The sequence below is a fragment of the Barbus barbus genome (assembly GCF_936440315.1).
Source record: "Barbus barbus genome assembly, chromosome: 26".
In the NCBI taxonomy this organism is placed as follows: Eukaryota; Metazoa; Chordata; class Actinopteri; order Cypriniformes; family Cyprinidae; genus Barbus; species Barbus barbus.
Genome location: NC_136754.1, coordinates 29,340,431 through 29,365,495, shown reverse-complemented (window position 1 = coordinate 29,365,495; position 25,065 = coordinate 29,340,431). Strand labels below are relative to the sequence as shown.

At 41.4% G+C, this 25,065-nt stretch overlaps 1 protein-coding gene across 1 annotated transcript in view; it reads left to right on the top strand.

Annotated features, from left to right (window-relative positions):
* Window positions 1–2,688: 2,688 nt before the first annotated feature.
* LOC306846020 (desmoglein-2-like protein) overlaps window positions 2,689–25,065 on the top strand; it is a 46,823-nt gene continuing 24,446 nt past the window's right edge. Inside the window, exons 1-6 of the mRNA XM_079379078.1 lie at window positions 2,689–2,766; window positions 3,646–3,768; window positions 13,139–13,294; window positions 14,297–14,435; window positions 23,759–23,919; window positions 24,639–24,773. Coding sequence (XP_079235204.1) covers window positions 2,719–2,766; window positions 3,646–3,768; window positions 13,139–13,294; window positions 14,297–14,435; window positions 23,759–23,919; window positions 24,639–24,773 — 762 coding nt within the window. The 5' untranslated portion in view covers window positions 2,689–2,718. The remainder of the gene's footprint in view (window positions 2,767–3,645; window positions 3,769–13,138; window positions 13,295–14,296; window positions 14,436–23,758; window positions 23,920–24,638; window positions 24,774–25,065) is intronic.

Genomic DNA, 25,065 nt, shown 5'->3' with positions numbered 1-25,065 from the left:
TCTAAGTGAGGGGAGCAGTGCCAGCTTGACCAACAGGGTAGAGCTTGATAGGGGTACAGCAGCAACCAGGATCAGGTTGTTAAGTAACAAAGCTCTGGGAGCGGAAATAGTACAACAAGCTGCTGGAAACAGTATCAGGGTAATAGGTAGCTGAACAGAAGGCAACAAGGGGTCAGGGAAACTGCTACTTAAAACCCTAATAAGGGTGAGCAGTTCTAACCTAAACCTCTATGCACCTATCATGGCCTCGTTTGAAGAACAAAAGGGCCAGACTAGAAAATGCTGCTCCTCAGAGCCAAAGCATTGTAATAAAGTTGCTCAGCACTACACCTGATACCAGCCTGTAGTACTGGTTTATTTTAGGTTAGTTCGAATGGTATAAAACACACATGTGAAATAAACACACACTAAAATAAAGTATGTATACCAGCGAATCTGATAAAATTGGATCGTACTCACCCATCCATGGATCCCGCGCAGAAGAACGGTCCAGTTTATACTGTGGCGCACCGGGAGTGACGTCATAGGCTGTCGCCGGCCAATATTTGGTGTTTTTGTATATATGCTTCAGACACGGGTCACTTAGATGGAGTTCCCCATAGCGACCTCTAGAGGACGCAGTTCGAAGTTCCCTTGATAGGGAACCATTTGATTTCACTAAAACATACACAGTATTTTACTACGAAATCACCATTATTATAGGACTACTATATTGGAACAGAAATAAAGGCATGTCACAGATATTCTGTTAACCACACAGACTTTATTGTAAAAACAAAGCCCAACTTTTGTTAACCACAAGGCTGCCACAGAACCGTCAAACATATTATATCAAGAACATTGGTTCACTCAGAATGAAACATGTTCACACAGCATCAGAATAAAACATGTTTCGTGTGTGAGAGTATATGTCTGTGTTAGAGTGAGTCTCTCTCTCTCTCTCTCTCTCTGTGTGTGTTGAGAGAGAGAAAGTGAGTTTGTCTAAGTGTGTGTATAAACACGTCTCGTGTGTGTGAGACATTGTCATAAACAGTGTTGGGTAAGTTACTTTCAAAAAGTAATTAATTACAGTTACTAATTACTTAATCAATATTGTATTTAAATTACTTTACTAATTACTCTATCTGAAAAGTAACTTAGTTACTCAATAAGTAACTTAATTATTCAAATCGCTAATTAGGCTACATCTTAAAATCCCTATAAACCTTAATAGAAATTAAACTCTATATTCTTTCAATTCGAGTCAAACATAGAATAGTTTAGCCTTTTAGCTTTAAAACAACTGTAATACTTAAACATTTTTATGAAAAAAAATGTAACCACCTTTGGTTAACAAATAGAAATACTCTGCAAAATATCTGAATAACAAAAAGGCTTAAAAGTTAAACAATACATTTCAGTTTGGCAAGATGTTCAGGAAAAGCCCAACTAGTAAAATCTGTACAGGTTTATGTCAAAATAACACGTTAACTAATGTAGGAAAGAATAAATTACAGAAATGATCTTCTCTGCTGCATAATGTCAGATCGCGCTGTTCTTATGAGGTAAATTTCTCATAGCAGGTCTTCTTTCAAAAATGATGAATATTAGATGATTTTTTTTTTCTTAATATTTTACATTTTTTTTTGTATCTATGGGCATATGCGCGCAGGTGACTGCATATAATGAGCTCAGACACGGGAAAGACTGTACCTTGCTTTAGTTTCATACGGATTGCATAATCAGAAACATTAGTTTTTAATTTGAATTTGTTCAAGTGTCAAGTAGACACTTCAAGATTTTTAGATTCTATTGATTTTAGTCTTATATGTATCTGAGTCAGAGCCGGCGCCAGGGCACCTCCATCAGTGGGGCATTTGAATTTCTGGGGGGGGGGGCGCTGTTTTACCGGTTTCACTTTCGCTTTCGAAACGATCACGTTCAGCAAGAAGGGGAGAGGATGGAAAGTGGGGGGCACCGTAACTCTGCCCGCGAATGCCCCCTCTTGGTGCCGGCCCTGATTTGAGTATTTAAGGTTTCTCTGTGAATCAGGAAAATCTGAAAGTGAACGCACCCGCACGCGGAGGGTTAAAGCCGCTGCATTCAATATCTTTAGACGGTAAATTTAGATTTCAAATTCAATATTGCTTTTAGAACTGTTGAAATTATTTACTGTATGTAACGCAAGTACTTTATAAGTAACTGTAATTAAATTACCTAAAAATGAACAGTAATCCCTTACTTTACTTTTTCAGTGGATAAGTAATTTAATTACAGTAACGCGTTACTTAGTAACGTGTTACACCCAACACTGGTCATAAACAATGAAGAATCAAAGCCCAACTTTCGGTAATCACAAGTCTGCCACAGAACCATCAAACGTAACATTATCTTAAGAACATTGGTTCACAAGAGCATCAGAATCGTGTGTGTGTGTGTGTGAGAGAGAGTACATGCCTGTGTAAGAGTGAGTCTCTCTCTCCCCCTGTGTGTGTGTGTGTGTGTGCATGTGACTGCATGTAATGCAGCAAGTCTAATTTATTACAATGCATTTTTTCTGAAATACTAGTAGATGTTTTAGGCTGTATTTATAGTAGGTTTAGAGTCATTGTGTGAATGCACTGCATTGTTTGTGGTGTTATTATCAGTGTCTCCCGCCCCTCCGCGCTCCTCAGAAGCTCCGCCCGCCGCTGACCGCTCTTCAGTCCGTGTCAGAGTTCCGCGAGTAACGGCAGCAGAATGGCGAAGATCTGCGGTATTTTACTGTTCGGAGCGCTGATTCTGGCGGTGAGCGAAAACACTGAAAAGTTTCCAGTGTTCATATTGACTTGTATATAATCTTTAAACTTTTGTCTGCATCCTCAAAGTTTCGTTTCTTTCATATGATTGTTTTCTAAACCCTCTCTGAGCACTTGTTCATCAGTGCGTGTTAAAGATGATAATTCAGTCTGCTTTAGGTGTGTAAAGTGCTGTTTTGTGTTCATGTTTGCGCTCTCTGCTGCTCATGCTCACACTCATGTGTGATAGTCAGCGGTTTAATCAACTCTGGGATCATATTAATTAAAGAACTGTATATACAGGCTAGATGCACTTAATACTGACTCTTTTTTCATATGGATATTATTGGTTCAGTTATTGCATTACGATATTACCAGAGGAAGAGAGCATAGTTTTACACAGGGTGGGAATTACAGAGGAAGTCTTTAAAAGTAGCCTAATTCTTTTCATATGCTGGTGATTCTTCAACTTTAGGCATTTATCAGGGAATTAATTTTATTAAAACTAACACAAACTTTATTAACACTTTTATTCTTTTTGTTATGCTTTAGCAGCTACTTTATAATGTCATCTTTCCTACAGTCATGGCTTTATTTTCAACATCACAAACAATTTAGCCAAACAATGTTTTTTGTTGTTGTTGTCTTTTTTCCAAAAATAAGTAGCTATACTTGTTTACAAGAAGACAACAGAGTAATTCGAGAGCATGGTTGAGATGAACGTGAAACTGGATTTATGGGGAAAGTCATTGTAATAATTGTCTTGTGAGCAGAAAATTTCATCCTGCAATCAAGCTGTAAATTTGTCATATTATATGAGTGTTATTACCTGTTTTACTGCTCTCCAGTTCGGTTTATCACATTATTTAGTGCTTTTGTGTTTGTGTAGATACTGAACACTTCAGCGTCTGAAGGACAACAGAAGAAAATCAGACAGAAGAGAGACTGGATCATCCCACCACACAAACTGAGGGAAAATTACGATTATACACATCAGGAATACATAGCCAAAGTAAAATCTTCATTTTTTTAGTTTTTGTTTTCTCTGCAGTGTTATTGTGGGAAAATATTTTGTTTATTATTATTAGTGTCCCTATTATGCCTTTTTGAATATTACCTTTCATGCAGTGTGTCATGTATCAGTATGTGAACATAAACTTGTGAAGCGGAAAGTGCACGATATATAAAGTTCCTCTTCAGGAACTCGAGCTGCGTCAACGACGCTTTGGGGAACGCCAACAGCGTAACCGGCTCTGAATACCAATCAAATCTGTCCAGAAATGGGAAGGGACGTCACGGGCGAGGTGACGTAATGACCAGCTGGTATAAAAGCACGTGCGGTGAAACCGGCATCAGCTTTCTGTCATTCAGCTAAGCGCTCTGTGTCTTGTGAGTCCTATTTACCGTTGTCTGTCTGTTTGTAAACATGTCAAAGCGAAGTGGGAGAAGGAGTGAGGCGCAATACGGGCTGTGTGTTCCTCCATGCAAACGGTATTTGTGTGCTGAGGATACACACAGTCTGTGAGGGGGCTGACTGTCCACACTGCGAGGGTTTTCCTCTGCGTGTGCTTCGCTCCCGAAAGGCTCTTTTCTCCGGAAAAGACCTCCCAGCCAAGCAGGCGAAGACGTCTTCGGCCAAGAAGCCCTGATGTGAGTGGGATCAGGGCTTATGAGGGTAGCCCCCGCTGGGGTAGAGCGACGTTCGCACAGCGGTTGTCGCCCCCCAGCGCCCTCAGGAGATCGTTCTGCCAACCCTGCCACCTATGGTGCTTCAGGGCGCAGCGGTCTCCAGCGAGCGCATATCTCAGTCTCTTCCGCCCGGTATCGTAGCGGAGTCAAGTCAAGTCAAGTCACCTTTATTTATATAGCGCTTTTAACAATGTAAATTGTGTCAAAGCAACTGCACAATATCAAACATATCACAATATCAATATCAAACATATCACAATATCAATATCAAACATTGGCCTCTGGCCAACAAACCAGCAGTTCAATTTAACTGCAGCAAAGTCAGATTGTAAGGTCTCAACTAGTTCCAGTGGTCATTTGGTAATTCTGTATGTTGTCTGAGCGTTGGCATCCTCTGAGGGGTTGGCATTATCTTTTCTCAGGTGTTCGGTCATCTCAGATCATTTAGGGGTTGGATCCAGACTGAAGCTTCTGTCATTCCTAATTACCACGGGATGTTAATCCCGTGGCAGAAACAGAGACAAATAGAAACATAATTAGCGTAGCTGCTGTTCCATCCCAAGCTAAAGAATAATAATAATGTACATTTGATCAGATATACTACAGTACAAGATTATAAAATGCATTATGTGAATGCTTGGCTAAAGAGATGTGTCTTTAATCTAGATTTAAACATAGAGAGTGTGTCTGAACCCCGAACGTTATCAGGAAGGCTATTCCAAAGTTTAGGAGCCAAATGTGAAAAAGCTCTCCCTCCTTTAGTGGACTTTGCTATCCTAGGTACTACCAAAAGTCCAGAGTTTTGCGACCTTAGGGAGCGGGTTGGATTGTAGCGTGGTAGAAGACAAGTTAGGTACGCAGGAGCTAAACCATTTAGGGCCTTATAGGCAAGTAATAATATTTTGTAAATGATACGGAACTGAATAGGTAGCCAGTGCAGAGACTGTAAAATTGGGGTAATATGATCATATTTTCTTGACCTTGTAAGAACTCTAGCCGCTGCATTTTGGACTATCTGTAGCTTGTTTATTGAAGATGCAGGACAACCAGCTAGCAGTGCATTACAATAGTCCAGTCTAGAGGTCATGAATGCATGGACTAGCTTTTCTGCATCAGAAACAGGTAGCATGTTTCGAAGCTTGGCAATGTTTCTAAGATGGAAGAATGCTGTTTTTGTAACATGGGAAATATGATTTTTAAAGGACAAGTTGCTGTCTAATATAACACCCAGATTTTTGACTTTAGAGGATGTGACAGTGCATCCGTCAAGTTGTAAATTGTAATCCAAGAGATTCTGTGTATTGTTTTTTGGTCCAATAAGTAATATCTCTGTCTTATCTGAATTTAATAGGAGGAAATTATTGGTCATCCAATCTTTTAAATTTTTTACACAATCTATTATCTTAGATAGTTTAGAAGTTTCACCTGGTTTTGTTGAGATATATAGTTGAGTATCATCAGCATAGCAATGAAAACTAATCCCGTATTTTCTAATAATATTACCAAGAGGCAACATGTATATTGAAAATAGAAGAGGACCTAGGACTGATCCTTGTGGTACTCCATACTTTACTGGTGATAATTGTGATGACTCTCCATTTAAATGAACAAAGTGGTAGCGATCGGACAGGTATGATTTAAACCACCTTAAAGCCTGCCCTTGAATACCAATATGGTTTTGTAGTCGATCTATGAGTATATCATGGTCTATAGTGTCAAACGCAGCACTAAGATCAAGTAATACTAGCAATGAGATGCAGCCTTGATCTGAAGCAAGAAGCAAGTCATTTGTAATTTTAACAAGTGCAGTTTCTGTGCTATGGTGAGGCCTGAAACCTGACTGAAATTCTTCATAGAGATCATTTTTTTGCAAGAAGGAGCACAATTGAGCAGACACAACTTTTTCTAAAATTTTTGACATAAACGGAAGATTTGAAATGGGTCTGTAATTTGCCAGTTCATTAGAATCTAGTTGTGGTTTCTTAATAAGAGGCTTAATAACCGCCAGCTTGAATGGTTTTGGGACGTGACCTAAGGCTAACGATGAGTTAATAATATTGAGAAGCGGTTCTTCTGCTACGGGTAACAACTCTTTCAGTAGTTTAGTGGGTACAGGATCTAATAAACACGTTGTTGGTTTAGATGTACTGATAAGTTTGTTTAGCTCTTCCTGTCCTATAGTTGTAAAGCACTGCAGTTTTTCTTTAGGTGCGATGAATGAAGCTGAAATACTAGACGCAGTAGAATCTACATTTGTTATTGTATTTCTGATGTTATCTATTTTATCAGTAAAGAAATTCATAAAATCATTACTATTAAATTGTGAGGGAATATTTAGATCGGGCGGTGTCTGTTTATTTGTTAGTCTAGCCACTGTGCTAAATAAGAACCTTGGATTGTTTTGGTTATTATCTATGAGTTTGCGGATATGCTCTACCCTGGCAGCTTTTAGAGCCTGTCTATAGCTGGACATACTGTTTTTCCACGCAATTCTAAAAACTTCCAAGTTAGTTTTTCTCCATTTGCGCTCAAGAATACGAGTTTCTTTCTTGAGAGAATGGGTATAACTGTTGTACCATGGCGCAGTACATTTTTCTCTAATCTTTTTCAATTTGAGGGGGGCAACAGCTTCTAATGTATTAGAGAAGATAGTGCCCATGTTGCTAGTTATTTCGTCTAGTTCATGTGTATTTATGGGTACACAGAGCAGTTGAGATAAATTAGGCAGGTTATTTGTGAATCTGTCTTTGGTGGCTGGAACAATAGTTCTGCCCAGACGATAACGCGGAGCCATATAATTAATATCAGTAATACGCAGCATGCACGATACAAGGAAATGATCAGTAACATCATCACTTTGAGGTATGATATCTATATCGGTAAGATCAAGTCCATGCGATATAATTAAATCTAGCGTATGATTAAAACGATGAGTGGGCCCGGTGACGTTTTGCTTGACTCCAAAAGAGTTTATTAGGTCAGTAAACGCAAGTCCTAGCACATCATTTGTATTATCAACGTGAATGTTAAAATCTCCGACAATTAGCAGTTTATCAACATTAACCAATAGATCTGAGAGGAAATCTGCAAATTCTTTTAGGAAATCTGTATATGGCCCTGGCGGTCTATACACAGTAGCCAGAGCAAGAGATAAGAGAGATTTATTTTGCATATCTAACAGTGTAACATTAAGCAGAAGTATTTAGAATGACTTAAACCTCCTGTATCCTGTTTTCTGAGTAACATTGAGAATATCACTATATATTGTTGCCACACCGCCGCCACGGCCAGTCTGACGGGGCTCATGTTTATAACAGTAGCTCGGTGGAGTAGACTCATTTAGACCAAAATATTCATTTGGTTTCAGCCAGGTTTCAGTCAGGCAGAGTACATCAAAATTATTATCTGTGATCATTTCATTTACAATAACTGCTTTGGGTGCAAGTGATCTAATATTTAGGAGCCCAAGCTTCAAAAATTGTTTTTGTTCATTTATTTTGTGTTTTTCTGGTTTAATCACGATCAGATTTTTTCTAGATCCTGCATTAAATTTATATTTTGACCTCGCTATTCGGGGGACAGACACAGTCTGTATAGATTGGACAACGCGGGTACTTCTATCATTTAAGTGGGTAGAACAAAAGTCATTTGAGAATTGGCTTACTAGTCAGATGGAGCGTAGCGTCCTGGAGATGTTGTCCGACAGGAGTTCCGCTCCGACTCTGCTGGGGTGCAGGCCATCAGCACGGAAAAGCCTAGGACGCTCCCAGAAAAGATTCCAATTATTTACAAAGAGCAGTTTCTGTTCTTTACACCATGACAATAACCATTCGTTTAAAGCAAACAGTCTACTGAACCTTTCGTGTCCTCGTCGATACGTCGGAAGTGGACCTGACACGATGATCTTCGCCGCGGGCGATGTGCTGCGTACCGTCTCGATCAGGCTCCTGTAGTCCCTCTTCAGTGTCTCCGTCTGCCGCAGCTTGATGTCGTTAGTCCCCACGTGCAGCACGACAGCCCCGATGCTCTCATCGCCCTTCAGGATCGCGGGTATCTGCGCAGAAACATCGAGAACACGAGCACCGGGTAAACAGTGTGTGTGCACTTTACCTTCAGCTAGCGTAGCACGGACGTGCCGGACGATGGAGCTTCCGACGATCACAGCGTCGCGTTCCGTCTCGCGGAGGGGAGCGAAGCGGTTCCGGGTGGAGATCTCGAAGACCGGAGGCGGCGAGGTTGTCCCCCAGGGCCTGGCTCGCGTCTTCCGCTGCTGTTGTTGCACCCAGGGTCCGTGGCGTCCCGGCGCCGGAGTGAAGGACATCTGTGAAGACCGCGTCCTGGGTGCACAGTGTCTGTATAGAGAAACGCACGGAGTAGAGGTGGTGGGAGTGTTAGCAGCGTGCTGTATACTTACCCCGGACTTGTGAGCTTCAGCCCGGGATGTTTCCAGCGCGGCTCTCCTCTCTTTCAGCTGGGCCTGCTTCTCCACCAGGTCGCGGATCTGCTTCTCCACGGCCTCCAGCTCCAGATGCACCGAATGCAGCTCGAACGTGTCCTCACCTGCACTCAAAGGTAGACACAAATCCGCCATTTAAGCAAATAAGAGTGAGACAAAGGCAATGTGTGTGAATAGAGTATTAGCAGTGTAAGCTAGATTAGCGGCAGGCACGCTGCCTATGCTAACGGGCTATAAGCTAATAGCAAACACGAGAAATCAAAATAAAACTAGTGATAACAAGGCGCTCCGATTGTTTTTGTTTTAGAATGCTATTGTGGATATATTCACACGTTATAAAAACGAAAAAGATAGTGTATAAAATAGTTTTAAGATAAAAAAATAGACGATAAAGAATCAACTTGACAGAGCTCAAACTCAAAACACGTAGTCACAAATCAGCGCATGCGCAGTCATTAGCCTGTCAAGCTGTCAAGCCGAACTAGCCGCTCCGGTTACACCAGAGGCCAGTCTCGAGAGACTGGTTCCCTTAGTAGACTATTTCGCAGCGTGGATACTACTGCCAAATGTGTCTCGATGGGTCCTGCGCACTGTAGAGAGAGGCTACAGAATCCAGTTCGATTCTCGTCCGCCTCAAGTCAATGGGGTGAATTCCACGTTGTGGGCCCCGAGCAGGCTCTGGTAATGGAACAAGAGGTAGATACTCTCTTAAGGAAAGATGCCATCGAGGTGGGTCTTCCTTACGAAGAGAGTCCGGGTACTACAGCCGGTACTTCATAGTTCCAAGGAGGATGGAGGTTTGCGTCCCTTTTTAGATCTGCATCAATTGAACCACTCAGTCTGCAAGACTGACGTTCAAGATGCTCAGGTAAGTACTCAGATCAAGTACGAGGACTGGTCTGATAGCAGGTAAGTATCTCAGATCAAGTCCGAGGACTGGTTTGACACGTAGATCTAAAAGACGCATACTTCGATGTCTCCGTCCTTCCCACTCACAGGAAGTTCCTGAGGTTGGCTTTTGGGGGCAAAAGCTTACCAATATCGGGTACTTCCCTTCGGCCTAGCACTCTCACCCCACACTTTTACGAGTGTGTGGGCGCCGCGTTAGCTACGGGGCGCCCGCATACTCAATTACATCGACCTTGTAATTACATCGACCTCTATCAGAGCGGAGGGCGGCTCAACATTGAGGTGTTGTTCTCGCTCACTTAAAAGTGTTGGGGTTAAGACTGAACCCCAAGGAAATTGTGCCTTCTCCATTACAGAGAACCACTTATCTGGGGGTGGTGGGGATTTGACCACGGTGCAGGCACGTATGTCTCCTGCTCGGATCGAGTCAATCCTCACGGAAGTCAGGAGGGTGAAAGAAGGCCAGTCACTCACTGTCAAGCAGTTTAGATACTGCTGGGTCTGGTGGCATCTGCGTCCAACAGGATACCTTTTGGCCTGCTGTACATGAGACCCCTACAGTGGTGGCTCAAGACCAAGGGGTTCTCCCCGAGGAGAAACCCGCTTCGCATGATCAAGGTCACGCGGCGGTCCCTACATGCCTTGGACATGTGGAGACAACCTTGGTTCTTGTCCCAGGGCCTGGTATTGGGAGCTCCTTGTCGCCGCGTACGCTAGCGACGGACGCATCCCTCACCGGTTGGGGAGCGGTCATGCGTGGCCACCCTGCCCACGGTCGGTGGAGGGGTCATCATCTCGCCTGGCACATCAACAGGCTCGAGATGCTGGCCGTGTTTCAGGCTCTGAAATACTTCTCCTAGACCTAAGAGGTTGCCATGTGTTAGTTCGCACCGACAACACTTATAGCAACCACCAAGGAGGTCTGCGGTTCGCGCCCCCTGTACAGGCTGGCACACCAGATCCTCGTGTGGGCTATGAGGCCGAGCTCTCCTGGTTGGGCGAGCTGGCATTGCTCCCCTCAACTTTGAGGGTCACCTTTGAGCATGCCGCTCCCTTCTGAGTGTCTTGAGTTCCCTCTCATGCAGAGAGTTAACTGCTCCACTCTCCAGAGCTCTGCCTTGGTAGAGCTAGCATTGCTCCCCTCTCTATGAGGTCTCCTACGAGCATGCTGCTCCCTCCCGGCTCTCCTGCTGGTCGAGCTGGCACTGTTCCCCTCAACTAAGAGGGTCACCTTGAGCATGCCGCTCCCTTCTGAGCATCTGAGTTAGTACCTCATGGGGAGCAGACACCCTGTCGAGGCAGGGGCTGTTATCCGGGGAATGAATGCTTCACACCGAGGTGGGGAAGCAGATCTAGAGAGTGTTTGGCCAGGCTCAAGTGGACCTCTTCGCTACTCAGGCAGCGCAAAGTCCCCTCTGGTACTCTCTACGTCATCCAGCTCCGAGGGGCTGGATGCCGTGGTACAGACGTGGCCGAGGCTTCGTCTTTATGCCTTTCCCCCGATTGCTCTACTCCCCGGAGTTCTGGAGAGAGTGCTATTGGTAGCCCCGTTCTGGCGGGCCGAGTATGGTTCTCGGACCTGATTTTCCTCCTCGACGGCTCTACATGGGAGATTCCAGTCAGGAGGGATCTCCTCTCACAGGCAGGAGGCACCCTTGTGCACCCCTGCCTGGAGTTAGGAAGCTGTGGGTGTGGCCCCTGAGGGGGCACAGCTAATAGCTTCTGGTCTCTCAACCGAGGTTGTTGAGACCATTCTCCAGTCCAGAGCTCCCTCTACGAGGAAACTGTATGCCCTGAAGTGGAGACTCTTCACTTCATGGTGCGGAGATCGCCAGCTCGACCCAGTTAACTGCCCAGTAGGTACAGTGCTGGAGTTCCTGCAGGCTCGACTCTCCGCAGGGTTAGCCCACTCCACCTTGAAGGTCTATGTGGCGTCAATTTCTGCTTACCACACCCCTCTTCGTGGATTGACAGTGGGCGCATAACCCCTAGCTACATGTTTCCTCCGTGGTGCACTGAGGCTTAGTCCTCCTCCCTTTCGGGAGCCTGACCAGCTGAAGCTAAACCATACGTGTCCAGTGCGAGCACTGGACGCGTACGTCCACAGAGCTGCCATGTGGAGAAGGACGGACCAGTTGCTAGTGTGCTATGGTCCTCCAAAGAGAGGTCTGCCTGCTTCCAAGCAGACCCTCGGTCGGTGGATTGTGGATGCCATTCACATGGCTTATGAGTCTTCTGACCTCCCCTCGCCGATGGGAGTCAGGGCTCATTCCACTAGGAGTGTGGCGGCCTCCAAGGCCTTTCTCGCAGTTGTCCCTATTCAGGACATCTGCAACGCTGCGGGTTGGTCCACGCCTCTGACCTTCGTCAGATTCTTGGCCTGGACATGCGAGCCACTCCAGGTTCTTCCGTTCTCTTGCCCTAGCTGTGCGCCTCTTTTGGATACACAGGGCAGTGGTGCGGAAGTCTGGAGCCGTTGGCATCTCGTTCCCCAAAGCGTCGTTGACGCAGCTCGAGTTCCTGAAGAGGAACGTCTTGGGTTACTTGTGTAACCCCAGTTCCTCGAGGGAACGAGACGCTGCGTCACGGGGCCACACTACCAGAGCTTGGTTCATTCTAGAAGCTGATGCCGGTTTCACCGCACGTGCTTTTATACCAGCTGGTCATTACGTCACCTCGCCCGTGACGTCCCTTCCCATTTCTGGACAGATTTGATTGGTATTCAGAGCCGGTTACGCTGTTGGCGTTCCCCAAAGCGTCGTTGACGCAGCGTCTCGTTCCCTCGAGGAACTGGGGTTACACAAGTAACCCAAGACGTTATTGTCTATCAAAAAAAAGAGTCGTAACACATTAGAGAGACTGATTCTTCGAACTGCTTCGCACGAGTCGTTTAGGAATCATTTAGAAATGAGGTCAAATTAAAGCTATTTTTTGAGAAAGCTAAACTGTTTTTGACCTTGGATGCATGTAAACCTGTTTTAGGAGATTCATAAAAAATATTAGCAACCTTAAAAATGGCATAATAGGGCACTTTAAATACTGTAAATATATTATTTTACACGCAACAGTACCTTTCTGAACATTAGTGAGTGATGTTTCAATGAACAGTTGAACTGAAAATGAATAAATAGAGCAAATAAGGTGACATTTAGTCAATCTCTCCAGATTGAAACATTTTAAGCACTTTTCCCAATGTTCTGCAATGAATTATCATTTACTAGTATGAATAAACTCTGGTAATGTAATACTGCATGGTTAAAAAAAAGAAATTGTTTAACAGATGCTTCCTTTTAAACTGTATTAAAGTGTAAAATGTATTTGTTTGCAGATCCGTTCAGATGAGGAGACCAGGTCGTGTATAATATATTCACTGACTGGATCTGGTGCTGACCAGCCACCCATCCACTTGTTCACTGTTAATAATAAGACTGGCTTGGTCAGGATCCATGGAGTGTTAGACAGAGAGAAAACTCCCACGTTTTGTGTGAGCAGCTCTTTCATCTTTTACACACGATTATAAACATTCATTGCATGGGTGTCTGGAAGTATACCGATGAGTCGGTAAGAACTCGAGATAGCATCTAGCAGCAACTTTTCACAGGAGAGCTGGATGTGGGATTGTCATGAAGCCATGAATGTCATACATTCTGCCTGAATGACTCGATTACTAAATGAGGTGCAGCTCATACTAAAAACCTGTAACTTGTATTTTCTTAGCCATAGCACATGCTTAAATAGAGGCAATGTCCTTGAGTTGGTGTGTGTGTTGTTTTCACAGAGAAATCATGATTCATTAATAACTTTGCACTCACATTTTCTCTAAATTTCAAATTAAATTTAAAACCAGCTCCACGCACATTCAGAAATCTCGGTGGATTTAGAAACATGGCATGTGTTAAAGGAATAGTTCACCCAAAAATGGAATGGAGCCAGAATGTTTCGTAAATGTTGGTTGATTTGCATATCACCTGCACAGATCAGGCTTGCATGAACATGACCATCACTAGACGACAAAAACAAACTTATCAGACTTTAAAAAGAGTGTAGCAAGCTTACAAGAATGAATAGAGAGAGTTTGTGCTTGTTGATCAGAGTTCCCATGCTTAGACCGAGCAGAGAAACAGCATTGAGTCGTACAGAAGAGTTCTGACATGGTTTCATGATATTTCTAGCACAGCCTGGCTTATCCTCTCTATCAGGAATACTTATTTCCCATTTGTGTTTAGTTGAACGGGTGTTTGGTGTACTTCGTATTGCATTGTTTTCCTTGAATACAGTTTTAGAAAACATCACAAGGAGAAAATTAAGGGTTATGTGAAAAGGTTAAGGGAGGGGAAATATGGATATCTGTCATAAAATACACATTAAATAATAAAAAATATATAAATCTATGCTGTGACTTTAAGAATTTATACTGAAAGTAGTAAATGGCTGTTATGACTTTTATGTAATCTGTGAAATGTTTGGGGATTTTCTTGTATTCCAGCTCCGAGGGGTTGCCAAGTTTCGGAATGGCAATAATGCAGAGAAAGATATTGATTTGATAATCAAGGTGGAGGATGAGAACGATTGTCCTCCTGTGTTTAACCTGACAACCGGAGCTGTTTATGAGAAGAGCGCAATAGGTACTGCCATCATTCATCATACTTTTGATACAATCATGATATAAGCCTACCCAGGCTCATTGCAATCACTACCTATATTTCTGCAAATCTTTGTTGTAGGGGATATTTGCAACACAATAAATCATTAACCTTTTAGCGACACTCCCCTAACATTTGAATTCTGAACCGCTGTAGTACTGTACGTATCTGAAGCAACGTAATAAAAACACAGCAAGAGCTTCAGAGAACATGATGGACAGTGATACACATTTATTAGGCTGATGATACAACTTTTGAGCAATGTTGCTTGTGCACATTCCCATTGAGAATGGGTAACAAATTTCTATCTGGATAATTTAGATCAGTTGCCCGTTGACGGCAACATTGCTCAAAATGTTGCCCGTGTATCATCAGCCAAAAAGAATCTAAAGTATAAATATGTAACAACATTTCCATGGCTTGACATTATGGGCCTGTTTACACTTGGTCACTTCATGTGTTTTCTCTGACCAGATATCTATTTTATTTGTTAAAACATTTCCGTTTACACTTGGCCACGTAAATGTGTCTTTGCAAAACGGATATAAATCTAATGTTCAATTCCCACGCTGCATGCAAATTTACCAGAGTTCACATCAACGAATGCAACAGATAAGCGCTGCATTTTATTAATTATCAGTAATTTTAAGATCAAACACCTCAATAGGAAAGAGCACGGCATCAGCACTGGAAAGATAAGTCAGCCTCACTACTTTTAATGAAGATGATTGTGTGTTGAGCACACAACATCTGCGTCAGTTTGCGTGTCGGCTTGCTGAAGAGATACTCAGCTACTCATTCCCTCACACGTTTATTATTTAACATTTTGGGAGGAGTAAAATCTGCATATATGTGTTCTAAATATTTCAGAGTGCATTTACACCTGGTCTTTTCACGATCGAACAGCTATCCGATCGGAGAAAACGTATGAAGTGACCAGGTGTAAACAGGCCCTATAACTACAAACATGTACCATAACATTTCCATGGCTTGACATTATGATTCGGCAGGTGCTGTAAAAGTTTTAAAAAATCATAAATAATTTTTTCCAAAATGAAAGGCTGTAAAAAAATTTCAATATTCTAAGTAGTTAATTAAATTGTCAATTACAGAGGTGTAAAAATTTGTTGATGGACAGAAAAAAAATGACCCATTTATTATTTTAAAATGTTTTTTTAAGTCACAAATGTCTAACATACTATATTTAAAAATCCTTAAACAATAACATGTAGATACTCTTTTTTTTTTTTTTTTTTTTTTTTTTTTTAAAGAGGCACGACACGCTGCCATGCTTCTCTAAGGGGAAACTCCACCTAAAAATGCCAGGTGTATATGATTTCTTCTGTGGAACACAAACAGAGCCTCCATTTGATGAATCACTGGCTGTTTCTCAATATATGCTGCAAGCAAATACATAATGGCTCGTGAACGTAATAGGAGGAGCCAGGTGGAAATCCAGAGGCCACCCAAGATAGCGGTCCAAGGTGGAGTCGACGGCGGAAGGAGCCATGGTGGAGATGGGACCGACGACACCAGGGGACCGACTGACGGAGACTGAGCCGATGGACGAGGAGCCCAGGATGGAGCCGAGCAGACAGAGAGCCAGGGCGAAACTGAGGATCCAGAGGGCTTAGGTGGAGCTGAAGGCTCAGGTGACCGAGACGGGGATCTGGAAGACCACAGTGGAGCCGGTGCGACTGAGGATGATGGTGGAGCCGAAGGGAAAGAGGAGCCTGACAGACCCGGAGAGATGGAGTGATGAGGCGAAGCCAGAGGAGTGGAGTCCCGAGGCGGTGGATGGTCGACGACTGACCAAGGCGGAGCCGGAGGGATGAGGGAGCCCGGTGGACCCAGTGAGATGACGGGCCACGGCAGAGTCAAGGGAGCTAGGAGCCAAGGCGGAGCCTATGGGTCGAAGGACCGAAGGACCGAAGGGTAGTCCAGGGCTAGGAGGCTGGAGGTGGAAACAGGGGATCCACACGCCTGGGTGGAGCTGGAGGTTGGAAGTCCCGAGGCGATGGATCAGAGCACTCAGCTGGCGCTGACTGAGGGTGAGCTGAGGGACTGACAGGCACCAGCAGAGATGGAGATGAGGAACTAGCTGGTTTAAGAGGAGGAGGGAGAGGGAGGTTGGGAGGGAGCACAGGAGGACATGAGCAGGGCGGAACCAGCGGAGACGCAGGAGATTCAGGAGCACAGGGTAATACTTCTCCAAACCAGTCTATCAGGTCCATTACAAAAATGTCTTTAAGTTCCTCCATATAGTTCCCAGAAACCAGTTGCAGCTCACCCTCAGTCGCGGGAGTGTGGGCGGGGCTTTCCTCCAAGCCCTCAATCTCCACCAAAACTCCCTCGGGGACGAGCAATGTTGTCAGCTCACGCACTTGGTCAGACGATGCTCGAGGCTCAGGCTTCGTGGCGATGATCAGCTCAGTCGTGGCAGGCTCAGGCTCTCCATCTGCGGTGGGCTCATGCAGTAGCTCCGTGCAGCGGGATGACGGCTGACTGGTCTCTGGTTCGTGAGCAGGGCTGGAGATGACTTCCTCAGTGGGGCAGATGGAGAAATACAGTCCATTTCTCTCCAGCACCCACTCCACGAAAGCAACGAAATCCTCTTCGGGACCATTCGCTGTGTAAGACATTAATCCTACAAAAATATATTTATTTTATTATTTAGCTTTTAGGGAATCACTCTTAAGAGTTGATCTTCATATGATTCATTGTTATCAATCATAATGTACAACTTATGCCTTGTTAACGACTTGTCCAGCAAGCATTAATAACGGCAAGTTGTCTTTAACACGTTGTTTATTTCATTCGTGGCCAACGATTAAAATAAATCAAATAGTTAAATTGAGTCAACTTAGTTAGCTCCTGAGCGTATAGGTAAAACGCGATCTTTTTGGCAAATAGTTACGACATGTTAAATCACATAACACAGACAAAGATTTCTTAATAAAGTCAAAGTTTTATTCACTATTCTAACACAACATTAACAGACAATTTAACATACAAATGGGAGCGAGTTGTTTATATCTGAAGAGAGAGAGACTTAGGTTTTAATGCTAGCTTTTCGACCTGAGGAAACTCATGGACAGAACTATGCTATATTTAAACAGCAACAGAGAGGAATCCCGGTTTTCAGTCAGTAAAGAGATTTTGCCTTACTTTGCCTTATGCGTTGTTTCGATCGGACTCAGTTCAGGCTTTCTTCAAAGGTGAAGTCCGTTCTTTGCTCAGCTTGAGACGGATCGCGTGCAGATTGGTCGTGTGACGCGGTTGCTCTTCAGTGGTTGGCGGGCTTCGTTCTGACGTGAAGAAGTTTCAGGAAGCTTATTCAGATCTTAGAAGTTTAACTTCGATCGCTGTGCAATGCCTTCGCCGTGATGTTCGAGGCCTGAAGCGCTTGCAACGTGAGCAGAACGAGAGACTCGCAGGCGTGCGTGTCCTCCTGTTGTTTTCAACTCCAACTCAAACTTTCATGGTTGAGTATCCGTTTTTAACGGGACGATTTGGGGTCCGCCCTTTTGGGCGCGTGATCCAATCGCAAGCGTCTCTGTGAGCGGAGCCCCGCCCTGCGTAGCTGCGTGTTGCATACATTATCTGCGCAAGTATTTTATCACATAAAAACTTATAACAGCAGACTTCCATTCATCTTGTAAATAGGCGTTAATGAAAAACAGATAAGATTTAATTCATACCACAATATTATTATTCATTAAATCAGCTTTCATCCGAGACCAAACAGTAGCCGTTTAACAGGCACCAAAATACAAATATCCTTTATATTCGATTTCGTAGTTAAGGCATTGATTAAACGATCCTAAATAATCAGAGCATGTGATAATGAACAACTAGTGATCAGGAATATAAAAACGATTACATGAAAAAGATTACATAAGTTCACACAACCAGCTTATAAATGTCACAAACCAAAAACACCCTTTAATGTATAAACTATATTGTCTATAGTGTTTTGTTTCAGGGTATAATTTGTTTAACTTTGTTCTTTAAAACGAAATCCTTCAGGGTGTGGCTCTCTTTGTTAGATAGCACCATGGACCAGTTGAATTCCTTTGTCTGTTTTAGAGAGCGCAACAGAGAAAAGGCGCGCGTTTTCAGGAATGTGCGTGATATGCAGGGTCATAAGGTCTTTGGTTCGAAAAGTCTGGAAATTGTCTTTTATTTCGAGTCGACCGTAAAACGTCATCCTTTGCGATATGTCCTTGAATTTATTGCATGAAGTCAGGGGGGGGGGGGGGGGGGGTTTCTATGCGGCGTCAAGAAGTCTGGTGTTAGCTGTGTGTGCGTTCAGACCATTCCTTACAGCTGGCAGGTGTGCCTTACACCGCTCGCTCAGTGTGGTGATGTAGAATATGCAGAGCAAGTGGTCCGGGAAGTGTGTAAGGCACGCCAGATCTAAAAAGTCCCTGGTACACTCTTAAAAATAAAGGTGCTTCAAAAGGTTCTTCAAGCAATGCTATAGAGGAACCATTTTTGGTTCCATAAAGAAAAAATCAGTCAAAGGTTCTTTAAAGATCCATCTCTTCCTTATCTTTTTATAATCTGAAGAACCTTCTTTCACCACAAATAACCTTTTGTAAAACAGAAAGGTTCTTCATATGTGAAAGGTTCTTTATGGAACCATTTAGACAAAAAGGTTTTTCTATGGCATCGTGAAGCACCTTTATTTTTAAGAGTGTATGGTTCTCCAGCGAACAGTCCTGTTGCTCCAGGCACAGGAGTTGGACGGCTGGGATGTCCATTCCGGGAGAGAAACAAAAAAATAAATAAATAGAAAGAAAAACGCTGCTTATTTTACTCACTGCTATTCTGTTACGTGCTGGTGTGCTAAACAAAGCGCACGACAAAGGAGTACAATCAGAAGAGTTTTAATAATCCACAGAATGAAAACTGCACAACAAAACACAAATCCAAAATGTGAATCAAACAACAGCAGTCCAAGGAAGAATGATGAACACAGACTTTAAATACTAAACGTAATCAGGGAGGAACAGAAAACAGACGTGGAACTAATTAAGGTTCTTCAGATTATTCCTCAGGGCAACTAAGGAAAACCAGGCCAAAGGAAGACAGAGAAACTAAACTAAAACAGATCAACATGTAACACATATATAATGAAAACAAGATTGGGCCAAGAATGGATTCTTACGGAACACTTCTAGACCCTAGAACCGTTATCATCAGTTTTCTGTAGGCAGATCAGGACGTTAAAGAGTTGAATTAATATTGAACAAAACATTATAATTACTTGTGTGCTTTAAGAATAAATCATCTAAATAGCTGTCACGCAAGATGTGACATGAAACCTGTAACATGTCCTTCTTCCACCTACACTCTGATTAAGTTCAAGGTATCCCCGTCATCATGAATAGGTCTACATATGTGCTGTATGAGGTTAAAAGAGTCAATCATGTCCAAAAAACAGTTCAAAAGAAATAGCTAATTACGTAGAGCACTATAACAAAGACAATACCTGATCACTCCCTAGTAACGAGTTTCTGTAAGATTTTTCTGTAAGATGTTGTATAGGAATTGCTTTAGAATTTGGGATGAATGATGATTAGAAATGTTTTGTAATAATGATGTCACGCTTACCCAAATCATAAATCTGATATTACTGGATTAAGTACATGGTTAAATGTTAAGATGTTTATTTTAACCTGTTATAGTTATTAGTTAAACTGTATAGTTTCTTAGTAATTGTAGTTACTGATTAGCTAATTATTACTAACTACTAAATAACTAATAAAGACTAGTTTCTTGTTAGTTAATCGTAGTTACTAGAATGATATTATTGTCTTCTTGATTTGTTCATTTGTAGTTATTTAGTAATGATGGAACAGTACTCTAAAGTTTTACCCAAATGTGTTCATCTATATTTAAGGATAATTTTGATTGCACAGCTCTCTCCAGGTCATGCAAACCGAGTTAAAATCTAGATGCTGACTTGGTAATCTTTCGGTAAAGTGATTCTTTAGTAGCTGATTAACTTGTGTTGGGTCACAATTGCAAAGAACAAGTTGGGTTTTTAGTTAATTCTATATTAGCATGTGAAATGCAGATGAGGCCACATTTCTACATGGGTAGTTGTTGTAATTGTGTTGCACACACACACACACACACACACACGTTATCACAAACACATTAATTGGCAATTCATACATACTGTTTATACATATATCTCTTTAAACTAATGCAAAGTGATTTGATCATTTTCAAATGTAATGTTTAAAAGTTGCATTGAGTGCAAGCCTGATGGTTGCACCTGTGTAATTTTGCTCATAACCGGATATTGCAGACACGGCTAGGAGACATTGCTGCACTCTTCTCACATGTTGAATATATTCAGCCTCAGCTCTGGAAAAAAAAATGAAGATATCATCGAGGCACACACATAGTGTACATAACAGTAAAGCATGTCAAGAATAGCATTAACCAGGACTTGAAAAACTGCCGGGCTGTTAGTGAGGCCGAAGACTTTGACTCCAGTCCATAGTCAAACTCAAAGGTCAGCAGGCGGGATTTAATGTAGTTTATTTTACCCCCAATTGCCGATGCATGGTCTTAGTCAACTGTCTTTAATTGCAATCAAAGGCAAACCTAGCTTCGGCCAGAGAAGTGGTACTTTTCTTAATAATTTTCATGAATTCTGACAAACAGCAATTATACGTGTAAGCAGGGCTTTGTGACAACTATTGGGAAAGAATAAGCAACACCACATAAAGATCAAATAATGTCAAATCATATATAAATATGGTACATTTCAGAATATCCATGAATAATATGCTAGGCAAGTAAATACTGTCAGATAAGCAACCACTAAAACAACTCGAAAAGTAATTAATCCTTGTGCTAATTTGGTGTTCTTTGTCAAAAATGATCAGACTTTTAAAAACTGCTTGTAAATCTCTCTGTCACGGTGCACACAGCAGGGAGGAACACGAGACGAGGAGTAAACTCAAAATAACAGTCTTTAATGATTCCAAACAAAGCAGGACAAGACAAGACAAGGCTGACACAGACAGGAACACCGGTGTGTAACGAGTAGACCAGACGAAATCAAACTGAATAGACAGGACTATAAATACACAGGATAAGCATATATAATAAGACAAACACAGCTGGACAGAATTAACTAATAATCACACTAGACGAGGACAGGAAACAAACCAAATATGGAAACATGAGGCGGGAACACAAGACACACACGACAGAGGTCTGACACTCTCATCATCCTATAATATTATCAAATCTTGGTTGACTCAATCTTTTTATCGACTTGTATTTCAAAGAGCACAGGTTATATGTTGCTTTTTTAACTGATTAATATAAGCCTTACTGATCTGAGCTTATGCACCTCAGTTTTTAAGTGCAAAAAGCATTATTTCTGAGGTCTGTGATCTGTGAAGTACAGATCAGTGAGGTCTGTGATCAGTCGGTTACAAAAAAAAAACCCCAAGAAATGTATAAGCTTTTTTTGCAGGACATTTTTGAGGAACACAAGAAAGGTGGGGGAAAATCCCCCATAAGTACAATAAGTTTTTTTGTGACGTTATTATACCCTATAAATCAGTACATTTTAGTTCAATGCAACAACAACTAGCATTTTCACATGTTCTGTACTGTACACGTTAATCATCAGAACATGCACTGTGAAACACAATTAATAAACTATTTTTTGAGGTTGTAAGGCAGGAATCGTCATGCTCTGGGCATGTAAGGACAGTCACACAGATAAAACTCTCATTTTCATGCGCCGATGGCACTTTCATTCAAATGCTTATTTCACAACAGACGCCTAAGCAGAGCGTATAAGAACATTCAAATTAATTTGCTTATCGAATCTGGTTGAAATTTGTATTTGGAAGAAACTACGAATTCAGTAGAGTTTTTCACACTTCATTTTCATTTTCACTTTTTCAATGCACAGTATCAAACACACAGCATATTGCATGATGCATGCAGTCATGAAACCAGAGACCATCCTCATGAAATCTGATCACAGAGTGTAAATGTGTCTTGTTGCCCAACCACTTGTGATTGGATTGAATGAAACTCATCTTAAAACAGTGCCTTATGTACTTGTTTCTACTGGAGGTCCTATGTATATTTATTCACAAATAGGGATAAGAATCAGGTAGAACAAAGCAGTTCCTAATAGTGTTAACCTCCTGTTTTCAATGACAAAAATAGAACAATAGTAACAATTAGTAGAAATAGTAGATTAACATTGATGTTAATCATTTGAATTGTGCATCAAATACTAGGAATACACAAGTATCGGATCAGGACTCGGCAGATACTCAATATTCAATGACTTGGATTGGATCAGGGGCACAAAAAACCCCGATCGGGACATCCCTAGTAGTAAATCTAGTGTAGTATGTCATTATTACAGAAGATGAAGCCTATCTGCTCCAGTGTATTTTCTAATTGACATTTTAACAGAGTTTTTGTTAGGAGTGGACATTTCACCTATAGCATGTTGATGACATGAGACAATACTGAATCAATAATGAATAGAAGAGAGATTGTTGAGAGATTGGTTGCTGTATGTATTGTGGCCGTTTGGATAATAAAAGGTTGGGTGAGTGGCGCTCTATTGTGTCGTGTCGTGTCGTATCGTATTGTTAAAAATAACACACAACCTATAGATGTTAGAAAAAACAAATGAGATGAAAACACTTTTGCTATAGCAAACATGCCATTTTAGCATGCTTTGACAAGCCGATGAGTTTTCTTATCGTGACTCGTTCCCGTGCAATGCTGTTCCAGGTGAACAAGAATAGAGACATTAATACAGACAAAAAAGCACATACTGTACATATAGAACTGTTAAAGTGATGCAAATGTCAAAATACATTAGTTTACACATCAGATAATCTGCCCCGTTATCATAATTTGTGACAATAGGAATAATGTTGTTGGTGTTTTACTGCCACTAGTGTTCATTTCAGATGGAAACTGCTGTGAATTGTGTAGGTGTGCTTTTGAAGTTTTGCACAAATATAGGTAAAGGCAAGTTTTTCCAATAAGCTTGGTTTGTCCATCAAGGTTTAATATGTAATGCACCTTATTTACTCAATAAGCAGCAAATCGTGAGTTTATTAAGGGAAAACTCTAAATAATGAGTATGTGTTTCCTAATCTAAAGGAAAACAAACAAAACACATTTCCCAATATAGACAAAATCAGCTCTACAGATTGTTTGGACACTATTGAATACAGTTAAACATTTAATGAAGTTTATTTGTATTAAATCTACCGCATTTCATTTTTCAGCCGAGTTTGCAACAACGGTCACCGCAACAGACGCAGATCAAGAAGGAACTCTGCATACAAAAATCGCCTACAGCATTGTCAAACAGCATCCCGAGAACATGTTCTTCATTAATCGAGAAACTGGTGGGATACACGTCATGTACAACACGCTCGACAGAGAGGTATGCAGTCGCTAATATTTCAGTTATTACTGCATTTGCAAACAGTAATTAATTTAGCTTGAATCACTCAGTTGGCAGAACCATTTCAAATTGAGTTTTGTAGTTAATTTCAGCCTTAGTATTTTTTATTTATTTTTTTATTTACTCTTGATTAAAGATTGAAAATGTCCCATTTCCTGACATTCTGAACATTGATTTCTTCTACGTTTATGTTTTTTTTTGTTTTTTCCACAGACTTGACTTAATTAATTCATTAATAATTCATTCATTCATTGCTGCACTGCATGCATTTATTTTTCCATCAGGAAATGCAAATAAAGTTTTTACAGAAACGTAATTGATGTTGCATGATGTTTTATAGGTTGTTGTTGATTGATTCTACCAGATTTCTGGTTCAGCGTTTATAAGATCACACTTTATTTTAAGGTGCAACTCTCACTATTAACTATGACTTTTGTCTCAACAAAACCCTAATCTGCTGCTTATTTATAGTTAGCAAGGTAGTTGTTAAATTTAGGTATGGCATAGGAATAAATCTAGAATATGTTCATTCAGAATAATGCATTAATATGTGCTATATAAGTAACAGTTAATATGCTAGTAATGTGCATGCTAGTTAATATTGAGATCTGGTCCACAAAACCCAAGTGCTACCAATCCAAATTGTATTGCACATATACTTCCACGTGTGACTGATGTTTGTGCTTTTCTCATCACAGAAACATGAAACATACACGTTGATTATTAAAGGGACCGATTTGGATGGACATGTGAACGGAAATACAGGAACAGGAACTGCTGTCATCAAGATACTTGACGTCAATGACAACATTCCTACTTTGGAGAAAAACTTTGTAAGATTTAATTTTTTGAGTATTACCACACCAACATACCAAATGACTTAACTAGTGCTGTCAAACGCATCCAAAATAAAAGTTTTCGTTTACATAATATATGTGTGTACTGTGTATATGTATATATATATATAAATACACACACATGCATATATATATTTAAGAAAAATATATTATATTTGTAATTGCACATTTATGTAATTTATACAATATAAATTACATAAAAATATATACATATAAATATTTTCAAAATATATACTTTATGAGTGTGTATTTATATATACATAATAAA